This window comes from Schistocerca americana, chromosome 3 (assembly GCF_021461395.2).
Source record: "Schistocerca americana isolate TAMUIC-IGC-003095 chromosome 3, iqSchAmer2.1, whole genome shotgun sequence".
Lineage (NCBI taxonomy): Eukaryota > Metazoa > Arthropoda > Insecta > Orthoptera > Acrididae > Schistocerca > Schistocerca americana.
The window spans coordinates 829,500,434-829,525,242 of record NC_060121.1 but is presented as its reverse complement, the minus strand read 5'-3'; the positions used below and the strand labels follow the sequence as shown (position 1 = coordinate 829,525,242).

At 40.8% G+C, this 24,809-nt stretch overlaps 1 protein-coding gene across 2 annotated transcripts in view; it reads right to left on the bottom strand.

The window, feature by feature from the left end:
* LOC124607457 overlaps window positions 1-24,474 on the bottom strand; it is a 202,835-nt gene extending 178,361 nt beyond the window's left edge. For both annotated transcript variants that reach the window (XM_047139791.1, XM_047139792.1), the window contains exon 1: window positions 22,425-24,474. In XM_047139791.1, the coding sequence (XP_046995747.1) occupies window positions 22,425-24,408 (1,984 nt within the window). In that variant the 5' untranslated portion in view covers window positions 24,409-24,474. The remainder of the gene's footprint in view (window positions 1-22,424) is intronic.
* Window positions 24,475-24,809: the final 335 nt, after the last annotated feature.

Below are 24,809 nucleotides of genomic sequence, written 5' to 3'. Positions count from 1 at the left end.
GAGGTACCATTTAATCCAATGTTAAACATTTGAAGGAGACCAAATTTTTATCAGATATGCATAACATGATGGCTGAGGTACTAGACCTATTTACTTCCACCTATTATGTATATTACAACGACAAAAAATGACGTCTTACATTTTAATTTTTATAATTCTTTTCCTAATAAAAATATTTTTTCTATAATTTAGTTGATTCTGCAATAAAGCTTGGGTCTACTACATAAGTACGGACTATTGCAAGTTACAGAAAAAAATTAAGAGCAACACTTTATAAACTTTAGGAAATATTTGTACCTGAATTCTGAAAAATACAACTCGCGGGAAATTGTGAATGAAGATACAAGTCCAATTAAACTCTGCCTCACAACATTCCTGAAGCATTTTCATCCTGCAGCATTTCTTCATCTTCAAGCTTCCTCTTAGCATTCCTTTTAGCATTTCTTGCATCTTTGGTAACTTAGAGCAGATCTTTCAGCTACATGCGCCTGTTGTCTGCCACACGCTAGCAACTGATCTTCCATATTAGAGCCACATTTTATGCCTAAATTTCTCAGGTCTTCCAACCTTCCTATCACTCCATCACTGAAACGTATCACTGCATCTAGTACACCAACTTTTAATGTATTTAGTCCTACAAAAACATTTTTGGGTAATCTTTCCCATAAGCAATGGTTGAAACTTTCATTTTTATTCTGAGTGCCCCCTTGAAGACATTTACTAAGAAAAACAGGGTCACTCAGGTCTCTAAAAATTGGTTTTATTTCATTCATAACAGGCTCCGGAAGAGAATGCTTATGATGGTATATTTGGCCACTTTCTTTTGCTTTTTGGTAACCACACCAAGAATCTGCTGCATTAGGGCAAAGTACGTGAACAGGATGGTCATCTGTGGTCAACTTATGAAAATAGGTGGCCTATACACTTTTCTCATTGCTGTAACATCATTCAGAGGTGCAGTTTGTCAACGGCCAGTCCATAATAACTATGAAGGAGGTCTATTTCAGTTTCTGTCAATTTGCCTCGGCCAGACAGCAACTTTCCTTTCATTTCTCTTCGTAGCTTCCTCAATCTTGCACCCATCCTCTTTTGTACATGTCCACAGCACTCCAGTTTTGTGACCAAGGTATCACCATAAACACTGAACTCATTGCCTTTATTGAAAGCTTTAGAGTCCCCATCGCCTAGGTACTTCGTATATCTAACGTTATAAATGGGCACCGACATCTGAAATAGTTTTAGAGCTCCATCACATTCCATACCTCCACTGTAACCATCATAATTCTTAGTACACTGATGTTCAATATGTCCTTCAGTGTTACATGGCAGGTGTGTCTCAGTACTTAGATAAACAACAACTTAGATAACATCAATAACTTCTCCACCCTCCGAGAAGTGGCACTTATAACACCATTTACGAAACGATGTCGTCAACACTGCCATGTCCCATGAAGTGCAACAGGTTCCACTAATATTTACAGTTTCCTCTACTGCACGGTTCATAGATGCTTTAGACACAACCCGTAAAGGCACCTAAAAGTATGTTTATGTACTTGCTAAACCTACTGGGAGGAGGAGGAAGGTCCATCAAACCACAAAACATTTGAGCAGCCGTTTCCCTTTTCCTATTGCACGTGTTGCATACACTAACTTCAAATTCACGTCATACGAATTATGCACAATGTTCGAAGTCATTTTTGAGGTAGATCGATTGCACGATCTACACAGAAATAATTTTGATGCTAAACCCTTCCTGCTACTTTGTTGTTCATTTATTTCCAGACAGCCCACACCATCACATTGTTTACATTTCGCGACTTCCTTTCTCAAAGGAGATAAGATGCTCACATCAAGAACAACAAATCCACTACAAACAGCGTCATTGTCAACACAAAAATTTGAATCACCTGGAGGCGTGCCATGTGGGAGTTTCTTCCCTGAAGAACTGATACATTGGTTGCTTTCAACAGTGTGCCTTGCTTTGTTTGTGAACTGGTTACCACGAAATTTCCTTTTATTGAATTTCTTGATGCGTGTCATAGTTTGTATTTATTGCATACACTAAAGCATATGTACTTCCACAAATATATGCAGCACTTGGGCAACAAACATTCAGTAACACATGAACAAATTGCTCCAGCGAAACAAAAGTCAATACTAGCAAAGACAATCATTTAGACATTAGAAACCTGCACTGTGACCAACACATGTAATGTATCAGACATACAATCATAGGAAACAGAAAGTTAACCGTAACTATAAAATTTCGTATATATAGGTCATTTTTCATTTGAAACCCTGTAACATATATATCAATATAATCAGGAAAGATTATAGAATTTAATAAAGTCATAAAAAATTTTCATTTTTCATCATTTATAAGTACTCTGTATCCTTAAATACAAATTAACATTTTTTTCTCCTTTGGTTGTGCTATGAAACCCTACTTCTTGGTAAATTTCATGATTGTAGGTCTATGAGAAGTACCCCATAGGTTTCGATGAGTGAGTTTGCAAGTGTGAAAACATGTGATGTAAATAGCCTTATCTTTTGGTTGCACTGACTTAAAAGGCTAGACTTTTATACCACCAAGAAACAATAGGCCTTAGCACGTCACACAGATTTCAACCTGATATGTCTACCCACTACTGTGAAAAAAGGGAACTTAACAGACAGACAGATAGATAATCTGACAACAAATGACAAAAGAATTCTTTTCATATGATATAACTGCAAATCAGCAATATTGCAATGTTTTCCCTCTGCTTGTAGTGTGAAACTTAGCTTCTTGACAAATGTCATGGTTCTAAGTCAACAGCAAGAACCCCGCTGCTTTTGATGAGTGGGTTTGCAAATATAAAAATATGTCCCAAAAATGGCATTGTCTTATGATTACAATGATTTGGAAGCTTCCCTTTTTTACATCAACAAGGGACCACAGACCTTCATATGTGACATTAATTTCAATTTGATATGTGTACAAGTTCCTGAGAAATAGGGTTTTGAACAGACAGACAGACAGACAGACAGAAAACCAAGTGATCCAATAAGGGTTCCATTTTTACTAACTGACATACAGAATCCTAAAAATGGATGAGACAGTCACTGAGTTACACAAAATCAGCCTTTAATAGCTTAGTGAGCAGGTGCTGCTCATCACAAAACTTCAAAACTTCTGCAACACTTGTATTGTCATCACATAGTACGGATGGCACTTCCTTAGAAAATATGAGCGCTTTCTTCTTGCTATCAAACAAAACACAATTTCTTCAAATATAGTCTACAGAGTGTTTTCAATTGCAAGCACTGAATATTCAGCCAGGGTGGCAATTGGTCTCGAAAATTGGGAAGTCCCTGTGAAATAAAATTTACTGGGTAGTTAGGGAATTCTGGAAAGTTCCAAGGTGAAATGAAATGTTCACTGATAGAAAGAAAGGTTCTGAATCATCTCATTAAAAGTCATCCTTAAGTGTTTGCTTTGAGAACATTAGGATGGAACCATCAGTACATAGAACATTAAAATCAAAATGTTTGTGTAAAATACAGTTAAAATGTTATGAGAGGTACCTTGTTTCATGTGTTCTGTCAGTTCTAAAAATAAATACTATCTTTTAACTAGCCATTTAGCAACCTGCTACATTTCCTATATGGAGATATGGCATCTGCTACTTCTAATCCCACAAAGCATTCTCATGCTCAGATCCTAGAAAGCAGGTAAAGGGCAGATATGTGATTTTGTTGCATATCTACATCTTTGTGGTAGCAACAGGCACTTCAGATCACACTTCATCTTGAGGAGATACGACATTGCAGAAAGTGGTAGTCTGCCAGTGTCAGCACACAGGCAGGGTATCCGACTGGTTTGGTTGGCTCCAGCAGCCAGCCTAATGCTCTCAGTTTCAATAGGGTCTTACATCTTTAAATAAATGAATGATTTGAGAAAATCAGCCAACTTGTTGCAAGTATAAATGTTTATTTACAAACCCTGACCACGGTTTCAACAATTGTAAAATTGTCTTCTTCAGAAGTACACAGACCTAGTAGGGATTTTTTTTTTTTACATCATAGTTAAAAAGAATTATCAAGGCGTAAAGGATTTACAAAACCACTGGATAAAAATATAATAAACAAAACATTACTGACAAGTAAAATCACATACTGGCAACAACAAATTTCAGAGTAAAGCAGCTCATGTCGAGTAATACAATATATGTGATCATCAGCTGGGCTAAGCATAAAAGCCTTCACATTAGCATGTACATTGAATTAAAAGGCAGTGAAACAGCATGTATGTGGCTGGTGTCACGCGCCAACTCACAAAGTAGTTGTAGTGCACGAAATAGGAAACAATGGTAGGTGACATACCTACGTAGAGGCAAATGCGCACAGCAAACAGATGAAGTGTAAACTAACGATCAATACATTGTGAAATTTTTGGTAGAAAAATGGAAGGAGACGGGAAGCATGAAGAATGAGAGGAAGCTTTAATTATTGTCGTAAAATGGAGGATAAATAGAATTAAATAAAATTTTTACACAAAAAAATAGAAATTTGATGAGAATGAAAGCAGAGGCCACCAACAACCTGTAACTACCTTAATCAGTCTGAAGTACCAGCTTAAAGCCTTCAAAAAAACTGCCAACTTGCAAGCTGCACATGATCATTTAACATGTTACCATCTCTACTGATTGCATTTTTAAAAGTTTCCAGTTTTCATGCAAGTCTAATTTCCATTCTTTAACCTCCTTACACAAAATTAAGGTTTCTCCTTGTTCTTTAGGGGAATTATTAGTAATTAATAAATGTTCATCAAATGTGGAGTGGTGCATATTACCAACTTTCTTTCTTAGTAAATGTTCTTTACACCTTACAGCAGCAGAAAATGGTACAACGGCAGTAGAATTCATTGCGAACAGGAAAGTAGGGCAGAGAGTAAGTTACTGTGAACAGTGTTATTCTCATCAGAATCGACAGCAAACCAACACTGAGAACAATAGTTCAGGTATACATGTTGACGTTGTTAGGAAAGGATGAAGATATAGAGAAAGTACTTGAGTTGAGGATACGAACAGGTGATTCAGCAAGTAAAGGGAGACGAAAATCTAAGTCATGGGGGATTGGAATGTGCTAATAGGGGTGGGGGTACATAGAAGACCTCTATGAGGCAGAGGACTTGTCTGACGATGTGATAGAAAACGGAATGGGAGTCAAAATGTATGAGACAGGGGATCCAATATTAGAATCAGAAGACGATGTGATAGAAAAAGAAATGGGAGTCAAAAGGCATGAGACAGGGGATCCAGTATTAGAATCAGAAATTAAAAGAGTTTTATACAACTTAAGATCAAGTAAGGTAGAAGGGACAGATAACTTTCCATCAGAATTTCTAAAATCATTGGGGGAAGTGGCAACAAAACGACAATTCATATTGATATGTAGAATGTATGAGACTGGCGATACACCATCAGACTTTTCGAAAAACACCATCCACACAATTATCAAGGCAGCAAGTTCCGGCAAAGGCAAAGGGAAAGAAGGGAGGAAGATTGGATTTAGTGTCCCTTCGATACTGAGGCCATTAGAGACAAAGTGCAAGCTCGGACTGTGTCAAAGATTAGGAATGAAAACAGCTGTGCCCTTTCAAAAGAATCATCCTGGCATTCGCCTCAATCAATTTAGGAAAATCACAGAAAACCTAAATCAAGAACCGTAGTCCTCCCAGACGCAAGTCCAGTGTGCTACCCACTGTGCTACCTCGCTTGGTGACAAGAGTGAGAATTATCACATAATCAGCTTAACAGCTCAAGCATCCAAGTTGCTGACAAGAATAATACACAGAAGAATGGAAAAGAAAATTGAGGAACAGCTAGAGGACCATCAGTTTAGCTTAAATTAAATGCACCAGATTAGCAGTTCTGACATTGCATCGATAACAGAAGCAAGACTAAAGAAAAATCAAGAAATGCTCATAGGATTTGCTGACTTGGAAACAGAGTTCGACAAGGTAAAATGGTGCAAGATGTTCAAAATTCTGAGAAGAACAGGAGTAAGCTACAGGGAAAGACAGGTAATATACAATATGTACAAGAGGGAGTAATAAGATTGGAAGACCAAGAACGAAGAGCTTGGATTAAAATGGGTGTACGACACACATGTAGGATTTCATCACTACTGTTCAATCTATAAATTGAAAGGTTCAAGACTGGGATTAAAATTCATGGTGAAAGGATATTAATTATAAGATTCACTGATGACATTGTTATCCTCAGTGAAAATGAAGAAGAATTACAGGAGCTGCTGAATGGAATGAACAACCGAATGTGTACAGAATACAGTATGAGAGTAAATCAAAGTAATACAGAAGTAATGTGAAGTAGTAGAAATAATAGGTAGAAACTTAACATCAAAATCAGAGAAGACAAAAGTTAAGGAATTTTGCTACCTAGGCAGTACAATAACACACGGTGGACGGTGCAAAGACAACATACAAATTAGACTAGCACTGGCAAAAAGGGCACTCCTGGGCAAGAGTATCAAACATAGACCTTAGGCCTTAATTTGTGGAAGAAATTTCTGAGAATGTACATTTGGGGGACAGTATTGGATGATAGTGAAACACGGACTGTGGGAAAACTGGAACAGAAGAGAATTGAAGTATTTGAGATGTGATGCTACAGAAGACTGTTGAAAATTAGCTGGACTGAAGAGGTAATGAATGAGGAGGTTCTCCGCAGAATCGACGAGGAAAGGAATATTTGGAATACATTGATGAGGAGGGACAGGGTGATAGGACGCATGTTACATCATAAGGGAGTAACTTCCATTGTACCAGACAGTTCCGTAGAGAGTAAAAACTGAAGAGGAAGATAGAGGTTATAATACATCCAGCAAATAATTGAGGACATAAGTTGCCACTGCTACTGTGAAATTCATGGTGAGCCACATCAAACCATTCAGAAGACTGATGACCTTAAAAAAAAGTCTTACTTCAATTGCCCTGACAGAATGACCTACCATATATAGTAACAAGGGAAATTATTACAATTCATTTCATAAACACCTGAATTCGAAAAGGGACCATTAACATTGTTGACTGCATGCACAAGATTTTTCTTTAAGCTATTGCCAGTGAAGAAAGTTACATTAGATTTGTATTTACTCACTAATAAGTGTTTTTTCCTATTAGTTACATCTCCTAGGAAAGGAAAAGAAATTCGTTTACCATTTATCACATTGGTGGCACTGGATGTATTTCACTGTAATGTGGAGCAGTTTAGGGAAGTTTTCTTTTTGATGATTTAGTCAGTAGGAGCATGGAACAATGCAAACTTGCGTGCAAGGGGTTGGGCACAATCAGCTAGAGTAATATTATCCAAATATGTGGGCTTGCTGAAAACATTAAAGCTAAAATTATTACCTACTACTGAAATTGTGAGACCAAGAAAATTAAGCTCACCACTTTAAATATTATCACGAAACATGTTGAAAGTGCTAAACAACAAATCTAGTTCTCGGTGGTTGTGATCAGAGGCAAGAATTTATGAAAATGTCAGCAAGGACTCCAGCAAGAGGGCTAAGTCATATGGGTGTACATACATTTTGCCATTGAAGGTGAAATAATTATGTTTGAGACTGACTTGTAATAAACTTATTAGTTCAGCAATTTGTATTTCAGAAAATTTCCTATTTTGCTGTAAGTTTTTCTTGATAATATTTAATGTCTCATCTGTGGGAACATCTCCACATACATTTTAATGTGAAGACTTTATACTTTGCCCAGCTCCAATGGGAATGTTTTTTCATGGCTCTAATTTGGTTTTAATGATGGCATATGTAACCATGTTGATTGACATGAGCTGGTTGCTCTGAAATTTGTCACCACCAGTATGTGATTTTACATGGAAGTAATTTTTGTTTATTACATTTCTATCCAGTGGTTTTGTACATCCTTTACACCTTGATAATTCTTTTTAACGATGTTGTTGTTGTTGTTGTTGTTGTCTTCAGTCCTGAGACTGGTTTGATGCAGCTCTCCACACTACTCTATCCTGTGCAAGCCTCTTCATCTCCCAGTACCTACCGCAACCTACATCCTTCTGAATCTGCTTAGTGTATTCACTCAGTGTATTTTAACGATGATGTGAAAAAATTTCCTCACTTTGTCTATGTACTTCTGAAGAATACAATTTTAAAACTGTTGAAAGCATGTTCAAGGGTTGTTAATAAACATTTATACCTGCAACTAGTTGGCTGATTTTCTCGTATCATTCATTTGCATCCACTGTTGCTGAAGAGCAGCTATGTTCAAAATTTTTATCTTTAGATAAGTCTGCCTTGTAGATATGTATACGCAACTGTATTGAAGTTGGGACTTTGAAAAACTGCAGAAGAGTAGACCTGTGTACTTCCCACATTAGTTTGGTAAGGTTCATGATGGGATCAACTCCCTGAAACGTGAAATTCGAATACATTTAGATCATAAATATAACTGCTTTATTAAAAGTCAAAGTCATGCTGTTCATGAGAGTTCAGGTAAAATAAAACGACAGCACCAAAAAAAACTCTGTATAATAATTTGTTTTGTTTATTTTATGATTATTTAAAACCAGATTTTTTCCCTTCGCCAATTTAATTCGACATAATGTCAAGCTGAGTTGGTGGGACAAGAAAACTGATAAATCATTTACAAATAAGAAACACTGGCCTGCACTTTTCTACATCTACATCCACACCTGCATAGATACTCCACAATCCATCGTACAGAGTATGGCGGAAGGCACCCTGTATCACTAGTAGTAATTGCCTTTCCTATTCCACTTGCAAATAAAGTAAGGGAAAAACGACTTGTCTATACGCCCCGTATGAGCCCTAATTTCTCATATGCTATCTTCATTGTCCTTACACGCAATGTATGTTGACGGAGGTCGAGTAGTTCCTCAGTCAGCTTCAAATGCAGGCTCTCTAAATTTTCTTAACACAGTGTTCCTCAAAAAAAGTCGCCTTCCCTCCAGGGATTCCCATTTGAGTTTCTGAAGCATTTCTGTAAACTTGCATGTTGTTTAAACCTACCAGTAACAAACCTGGCAGCCTGCCTCTGAATTGCTTCAATGTCTTCCTTTGATCCAACCTGGTACAGATCCCAAGACTCCAGCAGTAACCAAGAATAGGTCGCATTAGCATCCTATATGCAGTTTCCTAACAGATGAATCACTGTTTCCAAAATTCTCCCAATAAACTGAACTCAACCATTCACCTTCGCTACCACAATCCTTAAATGCTCATTCCATTTCGTATCACTTTGCAACATTACGCCAAGATATTTAAACGACTTGACTGTATCAAGCAGGACACTACCAACGCTGTGTCCAAACAGTATGGGTTTGTGTTTCCTACTCATACACATTAACTTACATTTTTCTAATTTAGAGCCAACTGTCATTCATCACACCAACTGGAAATTATGTCTAAGTCGTCTTGTATCCTCTAAGTCATTCAACTCAACTCATCAGCAAACATCAGCAAATTGCTGCCCACCTAGTCCACCAAATCATTTGTGTATATAGAGAATAATAGTGGTTCTATCACAATTCCCTGTGGCATTTCTTACTACATCCTTGCCTCTGATGAACACACAATGTTGAGGACACTGTACTGGATGCAACAACTTAAGAAGTCTTCGAGTCGCTCAAACACTGTGAACCTATTCCATACGCAAGTACCTTCTTTAACAGACTGCAGTGGGGCACCATATCAAACACATTCCGGAAATCTAGAAATAAGCAATCTGCCTTCTGCTCTGCATCCATATTTCACAGTATATTGTGTGAGAAAAGGGCACACTGAGTTTTGCATAATCGATGCTGTCTAAAACCATGCTGATTTGTGGTTGGTTGGAATTAAAAGAGGAGGGAAAGGGACCAAACTACAAGGTCATCAGTCCCTTTTTCAGAATAAAACAATGCCACATGTGTGAGAATAAAACAAACAAGACTGACAACTCAAAACGGAATGAAATAAAAAATCACAAGAACGATGAAGGGCAACAAACATATAAATGGACAAAAGACGACAAGAAAACCACAGAAACACAAGAAACGGCATGAAGAGATTAAAACAACAAAGCAGATTACCATGGGTGGCTGACCATGAGAATAAAAAGGAGAAGCCAGCCACTCTGCAACACATTAAAACCTACACCCTAGGGTGGAGGACACAGAGGGACAAAGGACTTGCGCTAAAACTTAGATCAAATGATAAAACCCACCCTCAAGAATAAAACGTAAAACTAAACCAGCTGATGAGATGATGTCACATAAAATTAGCGGCAACGAGTCCAGTAACTCAAGATCTCGCGCTGGGCATTGACTGTGGGACAGTGTATCAGAATATGGGCCAGTGCTAACCGGGCGCCGTTGCCTGGGATGCTAACGTGTTCCATGGTCACCACAAACACCACTGAACGATGGGACCAGTCCAGGGCATAGGTGGACTCCTGGATGGATGCTACCCAAGGATGGTGAGGGTATCACTGGTCGATAGCTTGTAGGCTGCTCAAGGAGCCAGTACACAGAAGAAACAAATCCCCGGGGCATGAACTGATATACTAAAGTGCATGACAGATGGCCAACAGCTCTGCAGTGAATACACTGCAGTCATTGGGCAAGGAATGCTGTTCAAAATGGCCACTGTGAACGTAGGTGAAGCAAAGTTGACCATCAGCCATCGAACTGTCGGTGTAAACCACTTCAGAGCCCCAGAACACTTCAAGAATCGAGAGGAAGTGACAGCGGAGAGTGGCAGGAGTAACTGAGTCCTTAAAGTCATGCGAAAGGTCCAGATGAATCTGCGGCCTAGCTGTACACCATGGAGGTGTATGCGGACGGACCTGGATGGGAGGTAGTAAAGAGAAGGACTCCAGTTCAGACAGAAGGGATGGCACGCGAACCGCAATCGTTAGCCCTGACCTGGGCCACTAATGCGGGAGATGAACTACTGCGGGTGGAAAAAAAGATACGGTAATTCAGATGCTCAAGAGAACTAAAAATGTGTGCAATGGAACTGGCGAGCAGTTGTGCATGTCAGATCTGCAATGGAGGGACTCCGGCATCCAACAGGACACAGCTCACTGGACTTGTTCTAAAAGCTCCTATCGCTAAGCAAATGCCACAGTCATGCAGTGGGTCGAGTACACACAACGCTGAGGGCGCCACTGAACCATAAACCTGATTCCCATAGTCAAGGAGGGATTGAGCAAGGGTTTCATAGAACTGCTGCAGCGTAGAGAAATCTGCACCCCAATTGGTGTTGCTCATGCAGCGGAGGGCACTGAGGTGCTGCCAGCACTTCCGCTTAAGCTGACGAAGGTGAGGTAGCCAAGTCAATCAGGGGTCGAAAACCAGTCCTAAGAATCGGTATGTCTCCACTACAGTGAATGGATCATCATGAAGGTAAAGTTCTGGTTCCGGATGAACGGTACGACACCGACAGAAGTTCATGACATCTGACTTCACGGGCGAAATCTGGAAGCCATGGGCGAGAGCCCATGACTGCGCCTTGTGGGTGGCTCCCTGTACATGCTGCTCAGCAACACCAGTACTGGTGGAGCAGTACGAAATGCAGAAGTCGTCTGCATCAGAGAGGGTGAGACGGACAGCCCTACAGCTGCTACTACACCGTTAATGGCCACTAAAAATAGGGATACACTCAATACAGAGCCCTGCGAGACACCATTCTTCTGTATATGCGGGGGGAGGAGGGGGGGGGGGGGGACTATGGGAGGCACCAATTTGGAAACGGAAAGTACGAAGCGGGAGGAAATTCTGGATAAATATCTGGAGCAGGCCCCTGAGACCCCACCCATATAATGTGGCAAAGATATGATGTCGCCAGGTGGTGTTATACACTTTGCATACATAAAAAAAGATGGCATCTAGGTGTTGGTGTCTGGAAAAGGCTGTTCGGGTGGCAGACTTGAGGAACACAAGATTATCAGTCGTAGAGTGACCACAGCAGAGGCTGCCCTAACATGGAGCCAATAGGCCACGTGACTCCAGGACCCAACCATACCTCCAACACACCATATGTTCCAGCAGCTTACAAAGGACATTGGCGATGCTGATAGGTCGATAGCTACCCACATCAAGTGGGTTTTGACCAGGTTTGACCACTGGAATGATGACGCTCTCCCGCCATTGCGAAGGAAAGGTGGCATTGCACCAGATCCGGTTGAAGATTATGAGGAGGTGGCGCTTGTAGTCAGACGAGATGTTCAATCATCCAACTGTGGATAGGATCTGCCCCAGGAACTGTGGCGGGGCAATGTGCAAGTGTACTGAGGAGCTCCCACTCCGTAAATGGGGCGTTATAGGGTTCACTGTTAAATGCAGAGGAGAGAGCAGATAGGTGGAAAGAATACATTGAAAGCCTCTATGAGGGTGAAGATTTGTCTGATGTGATAGAAGAAGAAACAGGAGTCGATTTAGAAGAGATAGGGGATCCAGTATTAGAATCGGAATTTAAAAGAGCTTTGGAGGACTTACGGTCAAATAAGGCAGAAGGGATAGATAACATTCCATCAGAATTTCTAAAATCATTGGGGGAAGTGGCAACAAAATGACTATTCACGTTGGTGTGTAGAATATATGAGTCTGGCGATATACCATCTGACTTTCGGAAAAGCATCATCCACACAATTCCGAAGACGGCAAGAGCTGACAAGTGCGAGAATTATCGCACAATCAGCATAACAGCTCATGCATCGAAGCTGCTTACAAGAATAATATACAGAAGAATGGAAAAGAAAATTGAGAATGCGCTAGGTGATGATCAGTTTGGCTTTAGGAAAAGTAAAGGGATGAGAGAGGCAATTCTGACGTTACGGCTAATAATGGAAGCAAGGCTAAAGAAAAATCAAGACACTTTCATAGGATTTGTCGACCTGGGAAAAGCGTTCGACAATATAAAATGGTGCAAGCTGTTCGAGATTCTGAAAACTGTAGGGGGTAAGCTATAGGGAGAGACGGGTCATATACAATATGTACAACAACCAAGAGGGAATAATAAGAGTGGACGATCAAGAACGAAGTGCTCGTATTAAGAAGGGTGTAAGACAAGGCTGTAGCCTTTCGCCCCTACTCTTCAATCTGAGGAAGCAATGATGGAAATAAAAGAAAGGTTCAGGAGTGGAATTAAAATACAAGGTGAAAGGATATCAATGATACGATTCGCTGATGACATTGTTATCCTGAGTGAAAGTGAAGAAAAATAAAATGATCTGGTGAATGGAATGAACAGTCTAACGAGTACACAGTATGATTTGAGAGTAAATCGGAGAAAGACGAAAGTAATGAGAAGTAGTAGAAATGAGAACAGTAAGAAACTTAACATCAGGATTGATGGTCACGAAGTCAATGAAGTTAAGGAATTCTGCTACCTAGGCAGTAAAATAACCAATGACGGACGGAGCAAGGAGGACATCAAAAGCAGACTCGCTATGGCAAAAAAGGCATTTCTGGCCAAGAGAAGTCTACTAATATCAAATACCGGCCTTAATTTGAGGAAGAAATTTCTGAGGATGTACGTCTGGAGTACAGCATTGTATGGTAGTGAAACATGGACTGTGGGAAAACCGGAACAGAAGAGAATCGAAGCATTTGAGATGTGGTGCTATAGACGAAGGTTGAAAATTAGGTGGACTGATAAGGTAAGGAATGAGGAGGTTCTACGCAGAATCGGAGAGGAAAGGAATATGTGGAAAACACTGATAAGGAGACGGGACAGGATGATAGGACATCTGCTAAGACATGAGGGAATGACTTCCATGGTACTAAAGGGAGATGTAGAGGGCAAAAACTGTAGAGGAAGACAGAGATTGGAATACGTCAAGCAAATAATTGAGGACGTAGGTTGCAAGTGCTACTCTGAGATGAAGAGGTTAGCACAGGAAAGGAATTCGTGGCGGGCCGCATCAAACCAGTCAGTAGACTGATGACCAAAAAAAAAAAAGAGTTCATTGTGGCAGGTAGTGAACGAGAGGACTTTCCTTTCCATCCGCCATTTGAGTGTGCAAAAGGCTGGGGGGTAGTTCTCTGATGCAGAGGCTCGAGCATAGAGCTCAGCAAAGTGCTCGGCAATCGCATTTGCATCGCTACATAGCATGCCATTGGGTGGTAACGCCAGGGACACCTGTCGGGATCTTGTATCCAAAAAGACATCTGATCTTCGTCCAGACTTGGAAAGGTGATGTGTGGCACCAATGGTCGACACGTACCTCTCGCAACATTCCCGTTTCTGTCGTTTTATAAGCCAGCGTACACGGGCACAGAGCCACTTAAAGGCTATCAGATGCTGTAGGGAAGGGTGCTGCTTATGTCGCTGAAGAGCTCGCCGACACTCTGTAATTCCCTCAGCGACTTCCGGCGACCACCAAGGGACTGTTTTACCCTGGGGGCACCCTAAAGAGCGAGGGATCGCATTTTCTGCCGTAGAAACGATTGTGGTAGTCACCTGCTCAATCATCACATTTATGTTACCACGTGGGGGAGAGTCAACAGTGACATCAGGGATGAAAGTTTCCCAGTCCGCCTTGTTTAATGCCCATCTGAGCAGGCATCCCTGGGCCTGATGCCGGGGCAGTGACAGGAAGATGGGGAAGTGGTCACTACCACACAGGTCGTCACTTTCTCTCCAGTGGATAGATGGGTAAAGTCCTGGGCTGCAAATTGATAAATCAATGGCCGAGTAACTACCTCGAGCATGACTGAAATGTGTGGCGGCCCCAGTATTTAAGAGGCAGATGTCGAACAGAGATAGTAGAGTTTCGAAATCTCTGCCTTGGCAAGTAAGCATGGTGTCACACCAGAAAGGGGTTATGGGCATTAAAATCTCCCAAAAGTAAGGAGATTTAGGGAGCTGATCAATCAGTGCAGCTGCAGGAAGATATACATTGCAGACAGTAATTTCCTGCGTCGTCCGTATTCTGACAGCCACAGCTTGAAGAGGGGTTTGAGGGGCACAGTTTCACTACAGACTGAGTTTAGGACATAAATGAAAACTCCACCTGAAACTCAATTACAGACACTACGGTTCCTGTAATATCCATTATAGCTGCGGAGGGCAGGGATCTACATTGCTGGAAACCAGGTTTCCTGGAGGGCAATGCAGAAAGCAAGTATAAAGCTTAACAGTTGCCATAGCTCAGCCGCAATTCCACTGGAGGATGACAGCATCGTGAGACTGAGAAGGCATGGAACTCAATGAGGCAGTTTACACCTCAGGGTCACCTGCTGCTAACGACTTTTATCTCAGCAGTCTATATCCATTGTGTCTGAGGGTCCGGCGAGATCTAGGTCCTCAGCAGACACCAGAATCTCCACCTCATCTGCAGATGCCGAGCTTGTAGGTAGGGGTGGTGTGGGTGCCACCACAAGCCCCTTGGTCTTGCCGCAATTCCCTCACTCTTGGGGACCTTTGTTTTGGATTTCTCTCGCTGCTCCTTGGGTTTCCCTGGCTGGGAGGACTTGACTGATTCATTCGCCTGGATTGTGGACGAGCATGAAGCCCTACGACCAGCTGCTTTAGGGCTCTTCAGCCAATGGCAGGTGTCATCTTTCCCACTAGCAGAAGCCTGGGAAAGGAGTGACCCAAGGGACCCCTTCCTAGCGAGAGGAGCCAAAGAAGATTATGCTTCTCCAGCTCAAAAGTGGGAACTGATATCCACGATGGTTGGGGGGAGGGGGGGGGGGGGGTTGCTCCCGAAGTAGGTGGTGTGGGAACAACAGGGAGGGAAGTGACCCCCACCATCAAGGGGGCAGGTGCAATCTTCTGGTTCAGAGAGGCGACTGGAATGCGAGGAACTGATGGGGCGACAACTGTTCTTGTAGCGGCGGCATAAGAAATCATAGCCACAGGATGTAGGCACTCAAATTTCCTCTTAGCCTCAGTGTAGGTCAGTCAGTCCAGGGTCTTATATTCCATGATTTTCCTCTCTTTCAGTAAAATCCTGTAATCTGGTGAGCAAGGTGAATGATGCTCTCCACAGTTGACACAGATGGGAGGTGAGGCACGTGGAGTATTGGGATGTGATAGACATCCACAATCTTGACAGGTAGGGCTGGAAGAACAGCGGTAAGACATATGGCCAAACTTTCAGCACTTAAAGCACCGCGTCAGGGGAGGGATATATGGCTTGACGTCACAGCAGTAGACCATCACCTTGACCTTCTCAGGCAATGTGTCATCCTCGAAGGTCAAGATGGAGGCTCTGGTGGCAATCTGGTTATCCCTTGGCCCCTCGATGGACGCGCCAGACGAATTTAACACCTCGCCGCTCTAAATTGGCTAAAGTGGCATGCAGCTCGTCACCAGACTGCAAAAAAAAGGCCCCTGTGGAATGTAACACCCTGGACTATATTCAAGCTCTTATGGGGTGCGATGGTAACAGAAACATCCCCCAACTTGCCACAAGCGAGTAATGCCCGTGACTGGGCAGAGGATGCTGTTTTCATCAAAACTGACCCAGAGTGCACTCTGGACAATCCCTCCACCTTCCCAAACTTGTCCTCCAAATGCTCCAAAAAAACCGAGGCTTCATGGACATAAAAGATTCTCCATCAACTCTCATAAATACAAGGTACCAGGGTGAATAAGCTTCAATGCCATACTTAGCCTGGCATTCCTCCCATGGTGTGGCCATGGAGGGGAACGACTTGGGGTCATATTTCTTAGCACTAAAATTAGACTTTGTCCATTTACAGACTGCTGGCAGCAGACCACCAGCAAGAGATGACGTACTACGCTTCATGGCGTGTCATCTGCCCTGATGCCACCCACTCTGACCCTCCCCACGGGTGCCACCCAGCCGTAGCAAAGACTACCTGGCAGGATGGCCATTGCCAGGAGTCCCGATGCCCCAGGGTGACAGGCATCTACTCCTTGGCATATGTGGGGAGTTAACGGCACAGGCATCAGCAGAGTGATCCCTGTGTTGTCCCACCACAACTGACTGGTTACCATGCTGGATATGAGGTGCAAAGACGTCCATGGTCATTATCCGCACAGAAAGTAACACTGCACAGTGCATGGTGGAAAACACACCTAGGAAGGTGTCCTCACTCAAAAGATGGAGAAGAAGCAGGACTGCAATGCGATGACAAGAAAATCGGCTAAAGATCTCAATGCATGATGCACCATGTAAGGGGCCCTTTCGCAATTGGCTCGCTCTTTGGGAAAATTTTGAAAAATGGAGGTCAAACCCTACATGGGACCATCACATAAAGGCCGAAATGTGAGAGACTCCTTTTAGTTGTCTCTCATGACAGGCGGGAATACCTTGGGCCTATTTCAAGCCCTGGACCCGCAGGGCAGGGGGGTGATTCGTGGACACAAGATTCTAGGTCTCAAGAAAATTTACTTCATTCAAAATGAGAATGTGGTCAAGGATTATGCAGAAAAAAAGATGTTAGGGACATTGGTCTGTAATACTGCATAGTGTTGTTGGTTGTTATGGCAAAAAGAGAGTTGTGTACATTTTCTTGGGGTACACTATTATCATGAGGAACTGACAGGGCCTATCTGATTCTACAATGCAAACAGCATTAGCTCAGAAGGACATTGTGAGAAGGAAAAAGTGTTCAAGTTCTCTCACAGGTTTTCCTCTCAAAATAAAAAAAGACACTCAAAGCGTGTTTATGGAGGAAGGTTCCCTGTACAGCTGCCTACAACTGGGTAGATTAACCAGAGTGGAGTGGTATCCACGAAATCACAGTTTTCTGTACTCCAGACAATTGACAGTTAACGAATTGTTTCAAAATATTTCCCAATAAAGATATTAATCCAATGTGATGATTACTTGATTACTGGTAGGGACTGTACTAGCCTTTCCTCAACAAAGTCCACCCAGAGAGCCCAGGTTGCCTGAGCAAGCTTTACGCTGCCGAGTTCCTGCAGGTCCCCAAATAATGCTCATTAAAGCCTCTTTCCACTGAAGTGAAGACAAGCAAATGCCCCATAGAGAATTCTCTCTGGTGTTAAAACACTAGGCATGCATGCACAAATGGCTATTGGTCATGCACTGGTCACATTTGCAGGTGTTCACTGAAGCACTTCGCTGGTTGTCGGTTTTAGAGTGGACCATCGAGGAAACTTTGGGCCCTCTCCAGCCTGGCACTAGCTCCAGGGAGATAAAGTACACTTGATTTGCTGTAGTATGCTATTTTTCACATGTGAGTGGTGGTTGTTTTTTTTTAATAGTTTTTTCCCTGGTGATGGAGTGGCCGGACAATAGCATACTTCTGTTGATAGAAGAGCATAGATCCCACAAGTGCTTCATGGATCCTAAGATCCACAGCATAAAATACTTAACACACACAATTACATTGGCAAGAAATTGCTGAAAATGCGAACAGAAGAAAGTGAAGCAGAAAATGAATACCTTAATATCTTTTTATAGATGAGAAAGGTGCAGAGAACACACAAGTCCTGAAACGCATGTAGTGGAAAAATATAATGGTATGCCTTCAAATTTATGTCATTTCTCCTTGATAAATATAGAGTGAGGAAAAGCAGATGATAATGGTTTAGTACAGTCATAAGCATGTAGTAACATTATTTTGCATTTATTTAGTTTAATGAGAGCTGTACAGAGTATTAACTCAGTCTAACAATATTTATCCTGTCCTTCAAATTTCCCATTATCCAATTTAAAATATTATGCAAATGCATACTTCTGCAGAAAATATTGTTTCAGAGAGATATGGGCAACCAACTGTTGTTCTGGAGAAGTCCGCACTGATGAAATAATACACTCCTCTACCCTCACCACATTTACAATTACTGCGTGACTTACAGAGAATGAGATGCGCAATCTTTCTGAGCTCATTTTTGTTCCATTTTTTTGTTTACTTTTGTTTCGTTCCATGTAACTGCTGTTAGAAAAATAAATGCCACCACAATACACAGATAACATAGATTAATATGAAATAGAGAGACCTGATCACTCTTGCTTACCATACAAATTAAACCAAGCTGTACTAATTTGCTCTCCATAACACTAAACAGAATACAATTTAAGCAACTTTAAGTAAGTTCCCCAATCATACTGTAGTCATCAGTGGACATTTTAATCATCCAATGATCAATTGGGAAAATTACGGTTCTGTTAGTGGTGAGTGTGATAAGACATCCTGCGAAATGTTGCTAAATGCCTTCTCTGAAAACTACCTGGTACAGATAATTAGGAATCTCACTCATGAGGGAAATATATTTAATCTAATAGCAATGAATAGAGCTGAACCCTCTGATAATTTCCAAATCGAAACTGGAATCAGTGACCCTGATGTAGTTGTGGTAACAGTGATTAGCAAAATACCAAGGACAACCAAAACAAGCAGAATGATTTACATGTTCTGTAAGTTAACTGAAAAACCAGTAGTGTCATATCTCAATGAGGAACTTGAAACTTCCAGAACAGGGGCAGAGCACATAGTGCTATGGCTCAAATTGAAAAGTATAGTTCACCATGAGCTGAACAGATGCGTATCCAGTAGAACAGCTCATAATGGGATAGATCCTCTAGGCAAGTACTAGACATGTTAAAATATCACAAGATTCTCATATAAGTACAATGAAAAATAATGTTAGTAAGTTACAAGATTCTCATAAAAGCACAGTGAAAAATAACATTACTACATCACATCAGAATATCAGATAATTATAAAGCAAAGTAGATGAGCTTCTTGTTTGTTTAGAAGATTTAGAAACTGCAGGCGGAATAGGTGCAATACGCCTGTCTGAACATCATACAGTCACAGATATCGAAAAGGTAAAGGTAGGTGGACATAAACTTTCAGCACATATAAGTTAAGACACTATGCAGAGAGGAGTTGCCATAACGTTAAAATTTACGATAGTGTAAAAAATTTAGGAACTAAAAAGTTTTGTGTAGAGCAATGTACAGAAGAACATGCATGTGGTTCTTTCAATTTGACATCAGTTATTGAATTTCCTATTCAGGTGGTATAGTAAAGCAGCATACTGATAGATAATGTTTTTACAGACCAAGATAAATTTAATCAAATAAAAACTTTTTGTGTTAAGAATGGCCTGTCTGATCATGGTGCACAGCTAGTTACAGTATATGACATAGCTTCATACAGCAATGCAAACAATCCTCCAAAATAGTGGATTCAATTAACAATTTGAAAATTGCAAATTTTAGGGAAAACTTGCAACAGTTAGTGTGATGAGGTGTACAGGGAACCTGATGCTAATTTAAAATTTAACCTCTTTCATGAGATCTCTTTGAGAATAGTTGAAAACAGTTTCCCTCAGAAAAGAGTGAAACATAATTTAAGAAAAGTTATTAAAAATTTGAGAAGTATGTGCATCATGTCTGAGATTAGCACCTCTGATAATAAAATTAAAACAATTCGAAATATTGTTAAAACAGAAACAGGGCAACAGAGAGCACAGGAAGACTGTACTTCTACCTAACTCACTGATAAATTTGTTAGCAAAACGTCAGAAGTAACACTTTTGTGTCTTTTTACTTTTGTTTGCATTTGTTAGTATGGGTACTTAGTGATGTCATTGTCATCATTTTGTGTACACTGGAAGAAGCTGCTTCTGCCGCATTGATGATGCCATGGGTCAAAGCAGATGGATGTAATCTGATGCTCCTGTAATGCCCTGGGAATCACAGTAGTGGAAGATGCAAAAAAATTTCCTTGTACAGGAAAGTCAGTATAAGGTGGCGGCTGAAGCAAGGAAGATATTAGAAGTAGACTGACACAGATGTAGAAAGCCTTCTTTAATCAAACAGTTTTCTGATATCACATATTGATATGGTACTGAGGAGTAAGTTCCTGACAGTGCACATCTGGAGTAGAGTTGTTAAAAACAATAAAATAAATAAAAACGGAGAAAGGGGAGGAGGGAGGTGGGGGGGGGGGGGGGGAGAGAGAGAGAGAGAGAGAGAGAGAGAGAGAGAGAGAGAGAGAGAGAGAGACTAGATGCAGTGCCATCGAAGATAGTTAAAAATTATGTTGAAAACAAAACAGAGTAGTGAAGATGAGAATAGAAGCCAATGGAAACACCTAGAAGAGACACGATAATGGTCCATCTACTATACTGTCTAAGAATAGCACCTACTTGATTTAGTACCATGGAAGAAGTGTTAGAGGGCACAAATATAATAGGGGCAAATCAAGACTAGTATACAAGATGGTGAATGCAACAGTTGTATTAGTATAAGACAGAAAAGACGGAATACAGCATCAATCTAGTCAAACAACTGTTGACTAAAAAAATAAATCAAGGTTTTAAAAAAGTATCCAAGGTGGGTCAACAGAAGTGTCAGATTCCACCCACCTACTTTGACCCATTACATAATGGTGTTGTGGTATGTGACGTCATTACAGCCCGGAGTTTAAGAGTTGGTTGTGTTTGTAGAGGTCTTCTTGTGTTTGATAGCGCCCTGTGTGTGTGTGTTTTGTTTTCCGTAGTTGTAGGTGTTAGTTTTTTCGTATCAATAGTTATGGTTGACCTATACTAGTCAAGGAAAATGACAGATTCCTATTTTCTTAGTTTTATATGTAGGTATCCGTGTTTTGGTATCGTCAGCTGTGGTGAAGGGAAATGTCTGATTCCAATTTCCTTAGTATTTGCTGTAGGCGTTGGCGTTTTGGTATCGTCAGCTGGGGTTGACCTATATAGGTTAAGGGAAGTGTCGGTTCATAAAATTAAAAAAAAAATTTTTTGTCATCATTTTGTGTGTTTTGGGATCGTGGTGTTTTTTTTTTTTTTTTACTGTTACATTTAGTTTGTCCCCTCTCTAGAACTCCCAATTTTTCACATTTGTCCCGTTAGTTTCATTGTATTTTCGGAGTGAGATGTTACTGTCTTATTTATATGTATTTTCATGTTTGTTGCCATGTGTATGTAGTGACATCATAGGCGCCATATTTTGAGACGCTTAGAATAGCCATTTCCGCCATACTGGTCATGTCATGGGTCAAAGCAGACGGGTGGAACCGGACACTTCCATAATCCCTCGAAGCTATCATTAACAAAAACTGAATGAGATATTGTAAACAAGGTACACAACCATAGCCAAGTTAAAATATACAGCACAAAGAACAATACTGTAGATCCCAGTCACACTTCATGAACGTATACTTCGCCTGTATTCTTCCCAAGGTACCAGTGATAAAGTTCACAACAGCAGCGATATTAAATACTAACATTACAAAATTTATACACAACAGATTGATAAGAAGAAACTTACTTTTAACACTTTTCCTAGCTAGCAGAGGTAGGATAGAACATCCATGCATGAGCAATTTAATGCAGTCACACTTTTTACAAATGATATTTTATAAAATACGGGACTTCCAAGTCAGACATATACATACAAGCACATATCTTACCACTGTCCAATTCAGCAGGAGCTGCGGCTGTTTCTGCCTTTGTTTGTGCTACAGTCAGCAAATCAGATATATTCTTCACTGGCTGAACGGTGGTGTCATAAATATCAACCACTATGCCACCTGGAACGTGTTTCAATACCTTCATTGACAGCAACTTTTCTATCACAGCAAGTTCAAATGTTGCCGAAAGATCATCTTCAGCACCACGGTGTTCATAACCATTAAGTATACAGTGGATGGCCTGCTCAGGAGGCTGGCTTAGAAGTGTTGGTTCAATTTTGCACAGAGAGCTAATGGGCACAGTATCAGAATTACCGTAATCCACATAAAAAACATGCACCATATTAGATTCAATACTCTTAATTTTTGCACGATACCAACGGCCATCATTTGCAAACAATGCACAACATGGCATACCAACTTGCAACTGAGCAGGAGAAAATCCTTGAACTTGGGTTCTGTTGCAATATGAAGCCAAATAATTCATAATATTTGTCAGTCCACTGACATTGGCTTCCAACTGAACATAAAAACTTGAAACTGATTCAACATAAGAAACATAAACATTCTCAACTAAGCCCACAGCAGGTAGCGCCATTTTTTTGTACCCCTTAGACAGTTGCTGAACTCTTAGTTTTTCAAGTAGCAAGTCTTTAACACTTTTACCATCAACATACAACTCACAATATTGCTTCACAGGTGGACCTTCTGGATTAACTACCTTCATCTTTAATAACTTATCTAGCACTATTTTCTTGAATTCATCTTTGAGATCATCATTTAAAGGAATATCCCTTATCCCTGCAAGAGAATATCTAAGTGCCATAGACTTTAGATTCATGTATTTGTCTGGAATTTCGTATATTTCTGAATAAGGAAGAACTTCTGAATTCCCAAAATCTACATAATATATCATACACCTGTCATCCATTACACTCATGACAACAGCACGACAAAGTAAATGATCTTCAGAAAATCTACCTAAACACACTGAACCTGGGAGCAATGGCTTCAGCATTGGCTGTGGAGGATTGTCATTTATTTCATTCGACATGCTGGCAAGCTGATCTTCAAAAGCCTTTAACTGGACAGAAAATGCAAGAGGGCCATCATCCACAAATGATACATATACCAAATGCTCTGAGTTAACTTCCAAAACAGGTACTCCAAAGACTCTTCCACTGCCCTGTTGCACAGGGTTTTTCTTCATATTGACATTGGTTCTGGCAGCCCGCATTGTTTCAACTTGGTATGCTGGATTGGGCCTAATATTGGCAACACGGTTTATAGACGGCGGGGGAGTGAAAGTCTGCCAAGGGGCTGTGGGTGCATTAACTTTGTGTGTTACAGACTGAGAAGTATGCAAACTTTGACTGATCATCTGTTGCGCACTGGGTGTAATAGAAACCGCCAAACCTTCCTGAATCAGAACCTGTGAAATATCTATACCTCCAGAAGAGTACAATGCCATTATCTTTCTTCTAGCAGTTTCTCCAACAATAACGCCCTGAAACTCTTCATAGCCAAGTTTTTGTCTTATATGCTCAACTGTAGAATCTTCCCACTCTCCTCCTTGAGGTGGCAGTACACCAGCGAGATAAAATTCCGTAGCCTGGTCCGGAACTGCAACCAAAGGTGGTTGCGGATCACCAGCACGCACCTGCACATTTCTAATATTACTAACTGGAACCACTTCTTTATTTCCAAAATCGCAAAACTGTACATAAATCTCGCCTTCTGACACGTTTGCGAGGCTGATTATTCGTGCCCTGTAGTAAACTCCATCGACGTATTTCGCACAACAGATGCCACCGACTATAAGAGCTGAAGGATGAGTTACGAAGAGGCCTCTTTCGAACTGATCCGTGTACTGGCGTATAAGTTTTTCCACGAACATAGCACTTGACCTGTTGAGTTGCACCCATAGTTTCAAAAATGGGCCTTCTTTCTCTAGATAAGTGACATACACTTCAATACTGCTCATGTCAACGTATTTTAACACAACACTGTACTAACAATCAAACATCACGCTATCCTTCTTCATTGGTACATGCTTGAGTCAACGATACAACTTTTGGGTTTCAAAGATCTTAAGTCATGACAAAAAGGAGCATTTTCCAAAGACCAGCTTACGTGTAGTAACCAAATTTTAACTCGTTGGTAGTAACCTTCGACCATAGATATTGCTATGGTCGAAGGTACTAACTTCTAGATAATCTTCCATATGCATTCAAACTTGCAAACGCAAGTTGACAGCTGTAGCGACAGAAGACAATTGTTCTTTTAGTGTGTTATTTCTTCTGAAACAGTTATCACTATGAAAGATACTGTAGTGTTTCATAGGATTGGCAATGTATTAAACCTTACTTTAGGCTAAAAATTGAG